Below are 19,467 nucleotides of genomic sequence, written 5' to 3'. Positions count from 1 at the left end.
CACACACACACACACACACACACACACACACACACACACACACACACTCAGTCTTCAATCCAAGCTTCTTCTATAGGACCATGCTGAGTGGGAGGTGGATCTGATGAGCAGGTGGTGATGTAAGCTTAGCTGCTAAGTGACTGTTAAAGGTCCACTGCCCTTCTACAGAAGTAGCCCAGGCTAAGTGCTACCACACAAATACACAAAAAGCCCAGGAATCTGGGCTCAACCTTCTCCTGCTCAAGGGAGGTCAGAATGTCTTAGGTTTGGGGCAAGTGGCTACATGGGAGGCAAGGATCCCCATATTAGGGGTGTGTTGGCGGACTGCGAACCCCTCCTCAGAATATTGTTTTTAAAATAAAATATAAAAGCTTTCAAAGGAAACCAATTACACTGAAATTATGATGTGATTCTTTTTTCCTACCTAAGTCTCCTAAACTTCATATATGGATCCTTTGGGGGTCCTTGGATCCCTGGTTAAGAACCCCTGCCCTATAATAAGATACCACTGATGGAGAGATCATATTTAATCGCTGAAGAAAGAAGAGAATTACCTTCCTGGGTAACCCACTGCAATGTTCTGTTCCTCCCATTAAGCACATTATTTCCCCAGTCCCTCATGCTTCAGCCTTTATACATGACTGATCAAATCAATCAGGAAAAAAAACAAAACAAAAACAACTGCATTAATTAAACATGGGCCTCCTTTATGCCAGGCACTGTCAGGCACTAGTACACAAAGACAGAAATGAAACAATCCCTGCCCTCAAGGAGATTATATTTTATTAGGGGAGAGACCATATACATAAAGACATAGGATAGGGACCAGACCCTATGATTTCACTGGCACAGGGAAATCACGGATAAGAAAACTCTCTTTACGGTTGGAGATGGGTCCCCTTGAAGAGCTGCCCACAGTACTGACAGGTCCCAAGGACTTGATAGGGTCACACAGCCAATATGTGTCAGAGGTAGGCCTGGAGCCTAGGCTCCATGGCCGACATTCTTTCTCTTTAGTCACAATGCCTCTCATAAAGTTCTACACAAAATATACACATAACAAATACAAGGAAATTCTGGAGGAAAGGCATTAGTACTCTAGGAAGATCAGGAAAGGCTTCACGTAGCTGGAGCCAAATCAAAGATTCTAAGAAGTGGAGGTAAGGAAGGATTACATTTCAGGGATAGGGGACAGGCAGTGGAAAGGCAAAGAGAATGGGAGCTATGTACATGTGAAGGGAAGTAAAATGTAAGCAGGCTGGAAAGGCAGGTTGGGACCAGACTGAGGAAACCTTTAAATGCCAGAGGGAGTTTATTTGATCTGTGATTTCATTACTTTGCAGGAAATGCTAATATAGCAACTCCCTATACCAGCGCATGTCACTATCCATCTAGGACTTAAAAGGCAAGTCCTAGGGAATTGCCTGAAGTATACAAAGGTCAAGGGACTTTTTTTTTCTCTGATAAGTGTCAGAAGTAGGATTTGAACCTAGGTCTTCCTGATTACAAGCCCAGTATTCTATGTACCATATGGTATCTTGATGGCTTTTACTGCTTGCTACAAAATTGCTACCTTCTGGGCCCATGGCTATCAATAAGTCATTTGGAAGAATGCAAAATAAATAACATTAGTCCAAGTCTGATTTTTACAAAGGAAAACATTTTATTGTTATGAAAAATTATGAAAATGATAGAAATTCAATTTATAATTGCATTACTTATAGAATGAATTCTAAAGCAGATCTGCTCCTATACTTCCAAAACTGGAGTATAACTTGTGCCATTCAGTTCCTCGTAAAGAGGTTCCTAGCACTTGACTGCTAAACCAACCACCAACAAAACAGATGCATATGAAAGAAACCAAAACTGGGTTTCTATGACACCCTGAATCCCTTTTCAAATCCCTAAGTGACTTGCATTACTGATTACCTCAAGTGGCTACGGTTTTTTTTCCTTTCTGTGCAGAGAAAGAGAGATGCTGCCTCTTATTAAATTTCAACTTGAAAGAAAATCACCATTGAGGAGGAGCCTTTGCTTACAGATCAGTTTCTCTGTACTGATATACTTTAAATGGTTTTCACAAGTATTAATTTAGTGTAAGAGAGGTTCGTGGTAAGGAGGGAAACTCATGGTTCAAAAAAAAGCACTATTCAAAAGTTCGTGGAATCTCACGGCTGTTAAGGACTCTGGGAAGTCACCTCGGGTAGTTTTGGAAGATTATGCCTACATCAATTCAGGGAGGGGAGAAGTACTCTATACCTCCTTAGAGTTTAATTGTGTTTCCTAGCATCTAACCTTCATCTTTCTTGCTAAACTGAGGCTCCCACTTACCACTGACTTTTTACCCTTCTATTCTTAGTCTAGAGAACATGTGAATCTCTGCCTCTTACAGTACTTTTTCTTCCATTTCCCTAAGATTTGCCATAGGCACACATTTGCTAACTTCAATGAAAAATAATCCATCAGGTATAATTATTAACCTAGGGGAAAGGGGAAACTGACTTCACAGATGAAGACTCAAAAGAAGTGAAAAATATACCATCTAAAGTAGTTAAATGAAAGTCCTTCACAAGGAATTCCGGAATACTTCAAGTCAAAGGTGACAAAACTATTAATAGTTTGGCAAAGTCAGAATTTTTCATTTTGATTGATCCATATCTAAGAAGAGTATTCATTTTGAAGATTACAGAAAAAAACTGAAAATTATCCTAATTAAAGTGAGATAGAAAAACTATTTAAAAGATATCACTGTTTTCCTAACCCAACTGGTAACTTCCTAAAAATTAGATATTCCAAAGTGGAATGGGCTGCCCCAGAAAGTAGTGAGTTCCCCATCCCTCACTGGAAGTCTTCAGGCAAAGGCTAGATGGTATATGTATGGAAAGGTTATTCTCTGAGGATCCATTCAATTTTGAGATACTGTGACACTAATTCTATTTCTTGTGTTGAGTTAAATCTCCCAGAATCTCTCTAACAAACTCTAAGCCAACAACCAGCCTTGTAGTCAGGTACTCCCAAGATAGATCAAGGAATAGAAGAGTTCGACATCAGCTAATGTAACCCCACATAAAAAAAATTAAGTTCTTAGGGAAAAAAAACCAAGTTGGTTGGGAAGGAGACCCACATATGACACAATGATTTAGAGGTACATGTTGTATAGCCCTTCAAGGAATAACACACATACTATTTGAACCCTAAATATGAAGACTTCTCAAAAATCTATGGAAGATATAAACCTCATTCTTTTAAACCTTGAAAAGTAAGCCTTTTTGGGAAGCCTTCTCAATATATGGCTTCAGATCGATTCATTTGAGAACTCTGTGCCAATGCTTAAGCAGTTCAAAGAGGCTCATGTGGTAGATAAGCAAACCTTCTGCCCCTGCTTAGCCACACATATAAATGAGGACTACATCTGGACAAAGAGAGCTTATGTTCCAAACTGCAAATAAATCTTTTGTTAAACAACAACAATTTTTTTTTTCTAACTAGACCTGTTAATACCAACTTCCACAGAAGGCCTTCCTGATCCCCCAGCTACTAATGCCTTTCCTTCTAAGGCTGCCTTCCATCTAGGTTGTATATATCTTGTATGCATCTATTTCTATACCTGTCTCCCCCATTCAAATGGAAACTCCTTGAGGTCAGTGATCGCTTTTTATTTTTCTTTCTATCCCTAGGATTTGGCATAATGTCTGGCCCATAGTAAACAATTAGTGCTTGTTGATCGATTGCTTTGTTAGGTAAAGATTTCCACATCACCGCTGCTATTCAGGGAGAAGCAGATGATCATCTGCTGGGGACACAGGAAGAGAATCTTAAATTTAGTGGCAGAATGGTCTGGAATATCACTAACGTTCCTTCTAACTCTAAGATACATGAATTATTTTCTTGAGCTGCAGTGGAATCTTATAATATGAATATTTCTCATAGAGAGAAATTTAAGATTTGGTGGTTCCTTCATAAAGCTCACCTAAAGCGGTTAAGTTACAGAGGTATCCAATAGGTCTTACTTTAAGGCAATTTCACCTAAGACATAAATTTACTGTAAGGGAAATCCGGCTATAAAGACCGACATAATAGTCAGGTTGGCCGAAAATGCCTTATTGAACTTAAAACCTCTTCTTTTAGATATGGTTAGGATGGCATTTGGAGGTAGAGGGGGGATGAGAAGAAAAAAGGAATGAGAAAACTACAGCGCAAATCAGTGAGAGGGATGTCAACAAGGAACCAAAATTAAATGTGCTACTGAGTTTAGCCTTTCAAGCTTTCACAGAAAAAGTAAACCACAGGAACTGAAGAAAGGCCTCGGTCATCAGCTGAGAATGGGTCATAATTTCAGTATTATTGCTCTGTGAAACCTGAGGTCAGAGTACAAATGGGAGACCTTGGACAAGATAGTTAAGTACCTGTTTAGGGCCCAGAGCTAACTCAATTCCAATTGGCCATTATACAGTGAATCCCATAACTGCATGAATATGGAACCCAGTGATTAATTATCAAAAGAGCCCTCACTTTGTAGAGGGGCAGCAGTGTATTTGCACTGGCTCTACCATCCTTTCCTTGCACCACTTCCCTTGTGGCCAATGGTATTAGCACTGTCCTATAACCACCTGTCCCAACCAATCACAGAGCACACCTCTCTCAAAATTTAAAAAAAAAAAATTCTCTTTTGCACAAAAGCCAACCCACATGAAGGCTACGGCTATGCAACTGACCAGAAAAAAAAGAACCAAAGTTTTTTGTGTGTTCTTTTTTAAACGTAAACTTTTTTTAAGTAGCTGCAATTGCTACCAAATGTCAAAATTCTAAATTGGTCTTTTTAATTTACAAATCTGACTTCAAACGATCAATCAATCAGGAAGTATTTCTTTTAAACGCCTTCTACATGCCCGCTATTGTACCACGTGCTGGATGCAGCCTCCCAGCAGTAGCAATATTTTGTTGATTCCGGGTCATTCAAGCGAGATTTCATCATCTGGGCTACAAGTTACAAGTGGGACAACTGCTTCTTTTCTACCATCACTCCTGTGTCATAACAGATTGTGCACAGAGTCTCCTACAGGCCCAAGACAAAGTGAAATACCACTGCAGACTAGCTGGAACCAGTTTACAGGCAATGATAACAACAACAATAATAACTAGGACTTTTTTTTTAAGCACTTTAAGCTTTGCTAAGTGGTTCGCAGATATTATCTCATTTCATCCTTGCAACAACCCTGAGGTAGGTGCTATTATTATCCCTAATTTACAGATGAAGAAACTGAGGTGGACAGAAATTAAGTGACTTGCCCAGGGTTACACAGCTCATAAGTTTCTGAACTAGCATCAGAATTCATGTCTTCCTGACTCCAAGTCCAGCATTATACTCGCTATGCCACCAAGGATGGCACATAGTGGAGGAAATCATTAATGCAAAGATTTTAAAAGGATCCTTTTCTACCTTGCCAGCTATGGACTGCAGCTGGGGTTCTTAACCTGGGATCCATTAAAAAATTTTTTTTGTTAATTGTATTTCAATACGCAATTGGTTTCTTTTGTAATTCTATATATTTTGTTTTATGCACTTAAAAGCATTAATTCTTTGAAGGGGTCCATAGGCTTCCAACTCTCAGAGAGGTCCGTGACCTCAAAAAGGGGTTAGTCTAGATTAGAATAGTTTCTTATGCACTGCCACCTTAGGTCTCCAGAGCTCTCAGATGTGAGAGCTTCGTAAAGAAGGGACAGCTTTCCCAAGGTCCTGTATTAGAGAGGTATTAGAGAAAGGTGCTGTGAAGGTGCATGGTTTAGGCTGCCTGTCTCAAGGAATGGTTGTCACGCAATCGCAATCACAATCTCACACACACACACACACACACACACACACACACACACACTCTCTCTCTCTCTCTCTCTCTCTCTCTATTAGAAAGACAGTAACCTTCCTACAATGGCCTTCTTTGTCACGGGAATTGGGTGAGTTGTATGCCTTCCTTTATCACTTGGAGCCAACAAACAAACGGCCTTTTGAAAAGGCCTTCTTAGGCCTACCTAACAAAGTTGTCCTAAACCTTCACTTCAGAGAACTGCTCACGTCTCTAGCTTCTTAGCTAAAGTGACACAAATAGCTGAACGAAAGGAACCGAAGGAGGCTGTAAGAGTTTTAGGGAAGAAGCCCAGATCAGGAACACCACAAATAGGAGAGGGCCAGTGTCGTCAGCTACTCGCTGCCCTCCTACCTGAAGATCCCGGTTGTGGTTTTCACAGAGGAGCTGTAAGAAACGGAGGATGGGCTGCATGATTGTGATCACGGCACTCATCTCTAAGTCATCTTTGGGTTTGTCTGGTGTGGCCTGGGTTCCACCTTCTCCAGACGGGAAATGGTCTTCAGGATCGGCCTCTCTTCTGTAGGTAGTAAAAGCTTTCCTGGTGGCAGCAGAAGCCTCCAATAACTGGTCTCGGACCTCTTCCGTTATCTGGGTTGAAGGCTCTTTTGCTGGAACACATTTTAAAGAACTGCTGGGTTCTAAACTCAACAAACATTTATTGAGCGTTGACTAAATGCGGGGCCCTAGACTAGAGGCTGAGGAAGCAGAGATGAAACAAGGGAGTTTCTCTTCTTAAGAAATTTATGATTCAGAAGGAGAACCCAAACATACGTAACATTTGTACGTGTGTGTATTGTGTATGTGTGTGTGTAGCAGGAGGAAGAGGACTGGAGAGCTGTACAATCCAAATAAGAAACAAAAACAAACATAAACTGAGTGTTTTGTTCTAATTAGTGTAGCAAACCAAAATTCCAAGGATTTTGGAGACTACCTAGTCCAAGCCCTTCTTTCATAAAGGACGAAAGGCTCAGAGAGGTTCAGTGACCTGCTACTGGTCATGCAGTTGGGAAAAGTCACAAGTGGGCTTTGAACTCAGATCTTCTCAGTTCCAAATACAGTGTTCTATACTCTATACCTCCGAAGAGAGGTCACATATAGTTGAAAAATCATGAGGTTAAAAATCCTTTATCATTAAGGTCCCTGGAGGAAGAATCACCTGAAATAGATTTATGTATATGAAGCTAAGAGGGGAAATTTCATTCTTGGGATAACAAATAAATGGAGATGGGAGAGGGAAAGATGAAATTGGGCAATGGGTGGCAGGGCCTTGGCTAGAATATAAACCACATGAAAGGGAAAAACCTGCAGGTAGGCTAGAGTCAGATTATGGGGATTCTTGAACACCAGATCAAAGTCATTCAATCACAGAAGCGGAAAGAACCCAAAAGGTCATTATCACCCAAGTCGTAGCTAAACAGGAATTCTCCAGTATTATACCTCCTTAATAAGAGGTCATCCAGTAACTAATTCATGACCTTTTGTGACTGGAAACCTACCAGCTGCCCAAGCAATCCATTTCAGTTTTAGATGGCTTTGTTAGGAAGTTTATTTCCTTCTAGCAAATCTGCCCATCAGTAACTCCTACCCATGGTGCTTAGCTTTGCCTTCTGGGGCAAAGCAGGACAACTCTAATTCCTCCTTATACATGGGAATCCTTCAAATACTTGAAAATGGTTATGATGTCTTTTTTCCAAGCTAACCATCCCAAGGTTCCTTCACATTCTTTTTATAGATCATCTGTTGGCCTTTTATAACTATAGTCCCCCTCCTCAGGATAAGCTCCAATTTGTTAATGTAATTCTTAAAATATAGCTCCTAGGACTAAAATGTCTTTGAAAAGAAATGGGGAGCCCAACATGACAAAATAGGTAAATGATAAATGTTGGAAAAAATGTGGGAAAATTGGAACACTAATGTATTGTTGGTAGAGTTGTGAACTGATCCAACCATTCTGAAGAGCAATTTGGAACTATGCCCAAAGGACTCTAAAACTGCACATACCCTTTGACCCAGTAATACCACTTCTAGATATGTATCCCAAAGAGAACATAAAAATAGGAAAAAGACCCACATGTTCAAAAATATTTGTAGCAGCTCCTTCTGTGGTGGCAAAGAATTGGAAATTAAGGGGATGCCCATTAATTGAGGAATAGCTGAACAAGTTATGACATATGAATGTAATGGTATAGTATTGTTCCATAAGAAACAATGAGCAGGCAGACTTCAGAAAAACCCAGAAAGACTTACATGAACTGATGCTGAGTGAAGTGGGCAGAACCAGGAGAACATTGTACATGGTAACAGCCATGCTGTAATATGACTAACTTTGATGGACTTAACTCTTCTCAGCCAATGCAATGATCTAAGACAACTCCAAAAGACTCATGATGGAAAATGCTATCCACATCCCAAAAAAGAATTATGGAGTCTGAATGCAAATCAAAGCATACTATTTGTTCTCTCTCTCTCTCTCTCTCTTTTGTTTTTTCTTTCTCGTGGTTTTTCCCATTGGTTCTAATTCTTCTTTACAACATGTCTAATGTGAAAATGTTTAATATGAACATATACGTATAGCCTATATCAGACTGCATGCCATCTTGGGGAGGGGGGAGAGGAAGGAGGGTAAAAAAATTTAGAACTCAAAATCTTATAGAAGTGAACGTTGAAAACTAAAAATAAATAAATAAATAAATAATTTTAAAAATGGGGAGCCCCTGGAAGTTTTGATCTGGAGAGTGATTTAATTAGAGTTGTGCCTTCAGTTCTAAGAATAGTCTAATAATCACCAAAGTGTGTGTCCTTCCTAGAGAATCATATAGCTGGAGAAGGGACTGATATTTCCTGATAACTTTAATCTGGACTGAACCTAAATCATTCCTGTCCTTTACTTGAACTTAGCAGCTTACAGTGAAGTTTCAGAATAGATTTCTTGTCTCCGTCAAAAAATAGCTAAGACACACAAAAGGTAAGTTCTCCAAATCTCCTACTATTACCAGACAGGTCCTAACTTTGAGTAAGAAAGGATTCTTTAAAAGTAGTCTTTGAATATGTATGATAGAAGCAAATGAGAATGTTTTAGCAGTGTTGTGTGGGAGAATTAACAGTGGTTGAGTGGGGAAAAAAAACCTGTCGATGAGGAATCTGGGCAGTTTTGGCTCTGCTGTGACTAGTAGGTGTGACTTGAGGGTTCTTTCATCTGGAAGATGAGGCTGTTGGACTAAATCTAAGGTTCCTTCCCATTCAAGACAATTAAACAAACATATTAAATCTCTACCATGTGCTCTTAAAGCTCAGGATATAAAGATGAAAAATAACATAAGCTGGCCTCCCAGCTTAATATCTTATGAATAGTTCTAATCTATTCAATACAGGCAGGAGGGCAAGTTCCTCAAAACAGCAGGATTTAAACTCAGGTTCCTTTATTAATTGTTTCTACAAAATAACTAAGAAGCACTAGAAAACTCAAACTAGAAAGACATCACTTTTCATCATTTCCTGTCTGATCACGTCTGATCTTAGAAGCAGTAAAAACTCATAAAATAAAAAAAAAAACTCACTAACATGGCACTTTATATTCAAGCCAACAGAATTAACAGACATATATGCAAAGAAGTTTTTGCCTTTACCTCTTTTACGTGACGGGGCATCTCTGTCTGGGTCATCATCTTTCTTCTTATTCCCCAAGTCACTGGTGTTGACAGTGACCGTTGCCTTGATTTCTTGCTGGGCCACTTTCATTCGGTCATAGAAAACCTTAAAGAATTTTTCTGACTTTTTATCCTCTGTTAACCGGCAGAAAAAGGAATGCTACCAGGGAAGAAAAGCACAGGCTTTTAGTGCGGTGCTCTCAGTCAGATCAGTTAATCTTATTCCTTTCATCACTGCAACAAGGAAAAATATAATCACCAGTTAAGTCAGGAAGAACCTCTCAGAAACCTAGAAATGGCTCCAGTATTAACTCCTAAGTTGGAACATTCCTTATATATATACTAGACTTAGGAATTCTTTAAGGTTCTCTTTAAGGAAGCAAATACTCTCAACTGTATTATTATTATTATTATTATTTTTAAATTTAATTTTCAGTTCCAAATTCTTTCTCTTCCATCTTCCCTATCCATTGAGAAAACAAGAAAAACAAAACCTGTTACAAATATATATGTGTGTGTATATATATAGATAAAGTCAAGCAAAACATATTCCCATATTGGTCATATAAAAAAAAAATCTGCTTCAAATTGCATTGAGTCCATCAATTCTCTATCTGGGGATGGATAGAATGTTTCAACATGGATCCTCTGGAACTGTGGTTGGTTCCACTGTGTTGATCAGAGTTCCTAAGTCTTTCAAAGCTGTTGGTCTCGACAATATTGTTGTCATTGTATAAGTTGTTCTCTTGGTTCTGTTCACTTCACTTTGCATTAGTTCATTAAAGTCTCCCCAGGTTTCTCTGAAACCATCCGCTTTGTAATTTCTTATAGCACCATAGCATTCTATCATATACATATGCTATAACTTATTCAGTTATTCTCCAACTGATGGCCAGCCTCTAAATTTCCAGTATTTTTGACACCACAAAAAGATGCTATAAACATGTCTGTACATATGGAACTTTTCCTTCTTTCTTGGTTCTTTTTAGGTATATACACCTAGTAGTGGTATTCCTAGGTCAAAGGGTATACACAGTTTAGTAACTTACAGGGCATCTTCTCCCAAATTTGTAGTTTATTCATTCCCCTGGAATGTCCTTCCTGGGGCTGCCATTTCTCTGTCACACACATTCTGGCCAATACATACGTACACATACTCTGTGTGTGTGTGTGTGTGTGTGTGTGTGTGTGTGTGTGTGTGTGGAGAAGGAGGAAGAAAAGGAAGAAGAGGAGGGTCGGAAAGGAGAGAAGTGTAACCCAAATAAGAAACGAAAACATAAGCTAAGTATTTTGTGTTAATTAGTGTAGAAAATGTTTAAAAATCATCCTCCAATTGTCTAAGAGCTCCTGGGAAAGGCTGAGGGATATATGCATATGCCTAGGCCTGGCCCTAATCTCTGGGAGCTTATAGTGCAGTATTCAATAAGTAAAACAAAAGAAAGTACATCTTAATAATGCTAATGGGGATGTTGATATCTAATAATGAGAGTTTGAAGGTTTGCAATGTGCTTTATGTTCATTATCACATTTATTCCTAAAAAAAAAACAACACAAAACCTTGGGAGGTAGATGTTATTATCTCTGTTTTACAGATGAAGAAACCGAGGCTGAGAAAGGTTAAGCATCTTGTCCAAAGTCACAGGGCTACTAAGTATCTGTGGCCGAACTTGAACTTAGATTTTCTTAAATCCAAGTCTAGCCCTCTATCCACTACACTACCTAGACACCTCAGGATGATGAGCACCACAGGTGTGTGGCAAAGATCATATAATTTAATTGTTAGAAAAGTTCCAAGGATAACAAGCTCACTGTGGTCTGGGGTGATTAGGGAAGGCTCTGCAGAAGAGATGACATCAGAACTGGGTATGAAGTTAGGGTAGGGGTAACATGTGAATAAGCACAAAATTCAACTGGCAGCAAAGTCTTGTTTTTTCAAACAGGCAAACCCAGCACAACGGTGCTCCAGGCGCCATCATTTATTGTCCCCACAATAATATATTTTAACTCCACGACACTGTGAAACCTGGTGGCTGTTTGGAAACTTACTTGAGAGCAAATTGGCTGCTTAGTAATGATAGAATGGAAGTTCCTTTTAACAATATGTCATCTAACATCATTTTTCTGCAGAACCAAAGAATGGTGTTAGGTGAGATTTACTTGTATTTGCTTCTGAACGTATTGCAAACATACAAGCAAAAATCTGGCACATAATGAGAATGGCAAAAATGCTAACTTTCATTTGTATTTGCTTTGGGCTCTTTTGGAAGTATGTTTTCTTGTAGATTTTTTTTCCCCCAAAATGTATGTGATGATGACATCTAGAGAAATAAAAAGGCTTGAATAACAGATCTACAGTTCTCAATCTGGAATCTCAATTTCAACAAGATCACACATTCCTTATCTGGGAGAATGAAGCATCAAAAAAGAAGCTAAAATTGTCATTGTGGGCTTAGAAACGAGCTACGGTTAGGGCAACTTGTGTGTTGTTATAAGTAGTATTAATCTAGGAGTCTCGAGTTCTAATTCTCAGCTTAGTCACTAACTGTGTGACCTTTGGCAAGTCATATCAACTCTCTGAGCCTCAGTCTTCCCATGTGTAAGATGAAGAGTAAGCCTAGATTGATTATTTTTAACCTAGGGTCCACAGAGCCCAGGGGATCTGTGAACTTGGATGGGAAAAAAAACACATTTTTATTTCAATATAATTGGTTTGCTCTGTGATCTCCTATATTTTATTTTATTTTATTTTATTTATATGAAAATATTATTCTGGGAAGGGGGCCATAAGCTTTGCCAGACTGCCACCAAAGGGGTCCACTGGGTCCTAGGTTTTAGAGCTGAAAGATACTTCAGGGATTGAGTCAGACCCCTTCATGTCACAGGTAATGAAACTAAGGTCCAGAGAAATGGAATTTCTTTGCCAAGGCCATGGAAGGAGGTGCGCTTCACAGGAAAGTTCCCCTGCTATGATCTCAGAGAACTTGGGCTCAATTTCTTCCCACTAATCAGTTAACCTTGTGGACCTCTGTTTCCTTTTCTGTAAAAGGGGGTGGGGGTTGGCTTAGATAATCTCTGAAGTTTCCTTCAGCTCTAAGTCTATGATTTTATGATCTAGAAGGTTGTGTCTGACTCTGTGGCCTAATGACTTTCTCCAAAGGCCTTCTTTATAGCTCCTATAATCAGTCAGTGAACATTTATCAAGGGCCTTCTATGTTACCAGGCACTATGCAAAGTGCTGAGGATGCAAAGAAAAGCAAGACAGTCAATCCCTGCCCTCAAAGGAAGCTCACAATTGAATGAGGTAGACAACATGCAAACAGCTGTGTGCAAACAAGTATCCAGGATAAATAGGAAATACTAAGCTGAGAGAAAGCTCTCAAATTACGAGGGACTGGGAAAGGCCTCCTGGAAAAGGGGGGATCATAGCTGGGACTTCAAGGAAGCCGCATTATCCGACCTTTTGCTAATCACAGCTCGGGATTTTTATCTGCCTCCCAGCTAACCTTCAGGCCACACATTCAGATGACAAAACCTGTTACATCTTCCTGCAAAGTCCCTTGGACAATTGTCACCATGTTGTATGTAGGCAATAAGCCACAAAATGCTGTAGAGACTATAGCAGAAAAATTATTCTTTTCCTATACCGAAAAACTGCTTTCCCAGTTGCTTTATTGCTTTTTGCTGACCACTGTCTAATTCAAGGCCCAAGTTCCTTCCCGTGCTAGAAACAAGAAAGGGCCTATTTGTCCTGTTTTATGCTAAAGAAAAAAGAACCTATGCTTTTTAAAGATATCAAAGATCTTCAGCTGTCTCTTCTTTGGGGCCCCTCTCTTCCTGTTCCTCAGTTTCCCAGAATTGTACACCAAAATATGAGAGCTCAATGCACCTTGGAGATGCCTCCATCACTCTACTTTTAATATTAATAATGTCTGCCTTCTAAGATTTGGCACCTTAATTTTACAAATTGTATAATTATAACCACACTGCATTATTGCTTAATAATAATAATAGCAGCTAGCATCTCTATAATACTTTAAAGTTTGCAAAGTACTTTACAAATACTATCACTACAACAACCCTGTAAGGTAGGCATTATAATTATTCCCATTTTACAGGTGAGGAAACTGAGGCTGAAGGAAGTTACATGACTTACCCAGGGTTACACAGCTAGTAAATAAATGTCTGAGGATGGTCTGAAACTCAGGCCTTTTTGACCCCAGGAACAGCACTGTTCTTCCTACCTGTGAGTAATTCTACCCTAATTTCCCAGCTGTAAGAAATTAACTTTGGGCAACCTGCTAACCAGAGTGTGGTCCTGTTTGCACAATCACAAACCAACTTAACTCCTTTCCCAATGTGATTAACACATTATTGGCAAATCCCACCTGTGATGCAAACTGATAGTTTAATCAGCAAAGAAGCAACCAATGACCTCTGTCGTATTTTACCTGACAGCAATCATTAAAACCTCCACATCTTAGAATTCCTCTTTTTCTTCTGAGAACAGCTGAGGCGGCAAGGCCTTTCCTGACCTCTCTCCCACCCAGTTACTATTCCTTATTTCTTCAAATACTTTGCATGACTTTATGATACTTCAAATTTATTTGTCTGTCCACGTGTTGTATCCCCAGTAGAACATAAACTCCTGGAGGGCAGAGGACCTAACACACAGCTTGTCATAAATTCTTGCTGGAGTGAAATGAATAGTACTGGGTGGATTGGGACAGCAAAGCCCTCCTCAATTTATTAAGTGTTTTTATATACATGATCATGACTTTTCTTTCTTCTTTGATCTCTATCATTGGTTTCTTCCCCTCTGCCCTCCCTTTAAACAAACAAAACACTTTAAAAACTTACTAAGGCTTCTTAACTCAGAATCTTTAAGGACACAACCAAATCAAACCTCCTCTGGCCCTTGCCATCGCCGCTCAGCAGCAGCTCGCCTCAAAACATCTAGAAAAGGTCACTTGGAGAAAGCAGTTGTGAAGGCTCATGTGAGGCCAGAAGCCATGCTCCAAGAGACTGAGCGAAAGAGTAGTGAGGAAGTAAAGGCAAAGCTAACTGGAACGTCCCAGTTCCAGTCTTTGTTGTCCCCAGTTTCTCAGCAGCATTTGGTACTGCTGCCCATTCTCTGGATGACGCACTCTTGAGTCAGAATGACCCTGGACTCAACTCCTCTAACTTGAGTGCTCTTTCTGCCTCTATCACTGGCTTCGCGATTATTGACTGTAGTTCCATATTACCATTCAATTCCAACCCACCTTTTCTACTCACCACGCCACTAGTTCAGGCCCTTACTACTTCTTGCCTGGTCTACTATGATTATCTCCCTGCTTCTAATATCTCTTTATCAACAATCTAGCTATCATGTTATAAATGATTTTCCAGACAGATAAGCCTATATATCACTTTACTCTTCAAAAACCTTTAGTGGTTCAGGATAACATATTAAATCCTCAAACTCTACCCCACAATTCAGCTATAAAGGACTTCACCCTTTTCACATTTTTAATGTCAGAAGCAGCATTTAGACAGAAGTCTAAGCCCAGCACTGAAGATACTATGCTTTCTCTAGATGGTTTTCCTTACTAGTCTGTACAATCACTGCTTCCTAGACATATAGTTGTTAATAAGCTGTTTGGAAGCATATAAAACAAATAACATTTTTCCTAGTTTGGTGAGAAAAAATTATGGTTATAAACAATTATGTAAATGGCCACTTTATTAAGACTACTATCACAGAGATAACTCATTATCTGTGTATCTGCTTTATCCCTTTACCACAGGGAAGCCTTTGAGGAAGGGACAGTTTTCTTGGTATCCTTAGCACCCAGAACACAATTCATTTTACATACCAGGCAATTAATGAATGTTTGTTTAATTTATTGAATTCCCTTTTACAAAGGCTCAGAAAGGTTAAATGACTTGTTTATAGCCACGTAACTAAGGCTAGAAATCAGGTCTGCAAACTCCTGGTCCAATACTCTTTCCTTCATACAGTGACCTCCGCCTTCTGTCTCATCATTGTAGCTTTTATTTTTACTCTGGTCGTTTCTGATTAGCATCCCTCCTCTCCTGATTCTCTTTCAGCTTTTCTCTTTCCTTCAATCATTCCTAAATACCAAAATAACAATCTACTTCAACTACTTCCTTCATTCTCCAAAAACTCTAATCACATGAGTAACTCTCTGTATGAGGTTCAGAATCATACTTGTGATTCCTACTTAACTTTCATGCCCTGGCATGGCCAAGTCTTCGACTTAATTTCCATTAACCTGCTTGCCAGCCCCTTCCAACCCTAAATGCTAAGACTCATTGTTCCGTCCTCTTTGTTTTCAAACCTTTATCACTGCTACCTTCACCTCAAACAGTCCCATCTAAACATCTCTCCACATATCAAGCTTATTCCTTCTTCTCAAGAACTGACTCTAAAGCCACCACTTCACCGAAGCCTCCCAAGATGGGCTGACAAGATCTCACTGCCTCAATTAGCATCCTCACACAGATGTTATCCAATGCTTGACTGAAGCAGCTGCTTCTTGGTTTGGGGAGACTGGACTAGAAAAATTACAAGGCCAACAACTACCTTTGTGGTATTTCCCACTGGGATTCTTCTCAATTAGCCTCTCCTAGAGCCTTCTACCCATATACTCCACTCTCTCCCTGGTCGGCAGTCATCTCTCCTCCCTCCATGCTTTTATTGCCACCTCTCTTAAACACTATCATTCTCTCATTTCTTAGAGCTTTTGTGTAGTGTGGGCTTTACCATACTAAATGATTCACTCCTCGAGAGTAGTATCTTCGTTCTCCCTCTGTAACTTAGTACAGAGCCTCGGATTTAGTAGGTACTCGATCAATTCTCAAACACCTATTCAGTAAACACTAAAAGGCAGGTGGGACAGGTAGGCAGTGCAGTGGATAGTGCCCAGCCTGGAGTCAGGAAGACTCCTCTTCTGAGTTCAAATCTGGCCTCAGACACTTACTAGCTGTGTGACCCTAGCCCAGTCATTGAACCCTGTTTGCCTCAGTTTCCTCATATGTAAAACAAGTTGGAGCAGGAAATGGAAAACTACTCCAATTTCTTTGCGAAGAAAATCCCCAAGAGGGTCACGAAGAGTCTGATAACAACTGTAAAACAACTAAAAAATACAACGAAGAGGGTAGACACTGTGTGCTAAGCACAAGGCATGAGAAGACAAAAGTCAAACTTCAAGAATCTTATGTTCTAACGGGGGAGAAAATGGGTATAAGACATAGATTTTTGTTAGTCACTTTCAGTAGTGTTCAAATCTCTGTGAACCCATTTGGGCTTTTCTTGGCAAAGATACTGGAGTGGTTTGCCATTTCCTTTTTCATCTCATTTTACAGTTGAGGAAACTGAGGCAACAGGGTGAAGCGACTTACCCAGGGTCACACCGCTAATAAGTGCCTGAGGCCAGATTTGAACTCACGAAGATGAGTCTTCCTGACTCAGGCCTGGCACTCTATCCACTGCACTAACAGCTGTAGGGGTCAGGAATTGCCCCATTCAGAAGGAGGCACTTCAGCTGAGTTTTGAAGGTAGCTCAACAGGCAGAGGTGAGGGGATCAAATTCTAGTCACAGGGTGCAGCTAGGGCAAAGACAAGGAGATAGGAAGTGGAGCATTGTATGTGAGGAAGCGCAATGTGTCAGTAGGGCTGGCCCGTACAGCATGTGGAGGGGGTAATGTGTGAGAAGATTGTGAAGGTGGGGAGCGACCACGTTGGAACAAGCTTTACATACCAAAGAGAGAATTTCAGATTTGATCTCAGAGGTCACCCCTTCAATTCTGACAAGTAAGCATAAAGCTTAGACACAGCTCAGGAAAACAGAAAAGAAAAGTGATTCCTGATGATTTGTTAACAGTGGCAAGTTCACCTCAAAATCTTCAATATCACCAAGGGCTCAATGACCTTAGGAAATGAATTTGTGGCCTTAAGTGTTATCAGGCTCTAATTCGATCTACACCATGACTGATGAAATCATACACATACACACACACACACACACACACACCCCTATCTGAGCTTGCCTCTTCAGTAGATTTGAAGACTGGGGACCAATGAAAAGAGTCAAATCCTGGAGAACAAAATCAGAATATATTGGTGGGTTGGGAAGTTTTGATGGGAGGGTAGGGGTGGAGAGAAGGAACAAAAAACTTGCATGAGTACCATTAGTTAAATTCTTCTAATCATAAGACTAAAAACAAACTCTTATGCTTTGGTTAAAAAAGTCATCTTCCCAAGTACAAGACATGGCTCGACAGTAGTACGTCTGAAGAAGATTTGAGCAGTTTAATAATAGCAAGCATTTGCATACAGATATATGGATATAGTGTTTTAATGTTTGCAAAGTGCTTTGCATGTGTTATATCATTTCATGGTTTAGCAGCCTGCAAACCCCAATGTCAGTCAAAGTCTGATCTGAAAGTTAAGAAAGCTAGTGTGCTCTTAGGTTACATCATGAGCTTCTGGGAAGAGTGGGGTGACGTCTCACTGTCTTTAGCCTTGACCACATATGAGCTACTGTGTTCAGTTCTGGGACATTTTATGAAGGGCACTGATAATCTCAGGGATTATTCTGCTTGTCTTCTATTGGAGAGTGTCTAGAGGGCAACTAGGAGGATAAAAGGCCTTGAATTCATGCTGTATAAATGGCATGAATTCAAGGAATTGGAAATACTTGACCCAAAGAAGACATGACTTAAGAGTCATGTGACAACTGTCTTCAAGCATCTGAAGGATTGTTGCAGTGACAGGTGGATGAGTGGATCTACCCGGGCCCAGAGGGCAGGGCTAGAAGCAGGGATCGAAGTTATAAAGAGTAAATCTGTGGAAAAGCTTCCCAGCAATTAGAGAAGTCCCCAAGTGGAATATGCCTCAGGCATGTGCCTCAGGATATGGCGAGCTCATCCTCTTTGGAAGTACTCAGGCAGAGACTAGACCATTTATCTAGTGTTCTCTTACTTCAGCTCTTTTCCAGAATTGGGCTGGACTAGATGGTTCTCTCAATTCTGCAATTCTGGGATTGTGGGGTAACCTGCTTCAACTCAGAAATCAAGACACAATCAAACCAAATCTAAAGCAATCTGGGGAGGTCGACAAAACGCAGAGAGCCAAAGCCGGAGATTTCATTGCTAGCTACTTAGTGATCTCTCTATAGAAAAACAAAGATGGGTGCATGTGGAATAGGAAAGAGACTCATATTCACTTAATCACAGTGAACTAATCTACCACAAAGATAGAACACTATAAGCCTCATTGTAGATAGAGCATTTGGGAAGACCGGTAACTGAACTTGAAGGCCCAATCAGAAAACAGCTGTTTCACACATTTAGCCCGAACAACCCACAAAAGTCTTTTTCCCCCTTTTTTGGACAGAGGAATTTTAAAAAGCATTCAGGGACCAGTCACTGAAGAAAATCAAAGCATTAAAAAAAAAAGACTGCCATCTGTCATCTATAAACATGTATGAGGCATGCAAATACCACTTGGAAAAACACTACCACTAAACCACTGCATGAAAGAGATTATTAAAATGCCAAGGCTAGAGCCTGAGAAGACCATCTACAAAATTAAAGAAAATCAAGGACTAGGGGACCTCCAACACCTTCATCACTTGAAGGTAGGCATGATCAAAGTGATGTAGATGCCACAAGATAACAGGATAGGATGAACTCTGTTCATCTTTAGAATACTCAGTATTATCTAGTTTCAGAAAGTCAATCAGGCAGAAAAGAACCAAATGTCACTCAAGTAAACTTCAAACCACAGCCCACATTTTTTTTCTAGGGTTTGGGTAGAAAGGTCAGAAGAGGGAATGGTAGAGAAAATTGGCTCCTACAATTCAAGTATCTTGGCACCTCACCCCTGTTTTTCAGGTACTCTAATATATCTAAGCAGTTCTTCTCAGCTTTGTTATGTTAGATGGCACAGA

The 19,467-nt window shown here is 40.0% G+C and overlaps 1 protein-coding gene across 3 annotated transcripts in view; it reads right to left on the bottom strand.

Moving 5' to 3' along the window:
- Window positions 1-19,467, bottom strand: part of ITPR1 (inositol 1,4,5-trisphosphate receptor type 1) — a 394,249-nt gene that overhangs the window by 79,826 nt on the left and 294,956 nt on the right. For all 3 annotated transcript variants that reach the window (XM_027863906.1, XM_027863904.1, XM_027863905.1), the window contains 2 exons: window positions 9,491-9,671; window positions 6,216-6,472 (listed from right to left, as the gene is read on the bottom strand). In XM_027863906.1, coding sequence (XP_027719707.1) covers window positions 6,216-6,472; window positions 9,491-9,671 — 438 coding nt within the window. The remainder of the gene's footprint in view (window positions 1-6,215; window positions 6,473-9,490; window positions 9,672-19,467) is intronic.

Source organism: Vombatus ursinus, unplaced genomic scaffold, assembly GCF_900497805.2.
Source record: "Vombatus ursinus unplaced genomic scaffold, bare-nosed wombat genome assembly UNPS02014773.1, whole genome shotgun sequence".
Taxonomy (NCBI): Eukaryota; Metazoa; Chordata; class Mammalia; order Diprotodontia; family Vombatidae; genus Vombatus; species Vombatus ursinus.
The sequence above is the reverse complement of the archived record's forward strand: the minus strand, read 5'-3'. Positions and strand labels throughout refer to the sequence as shown.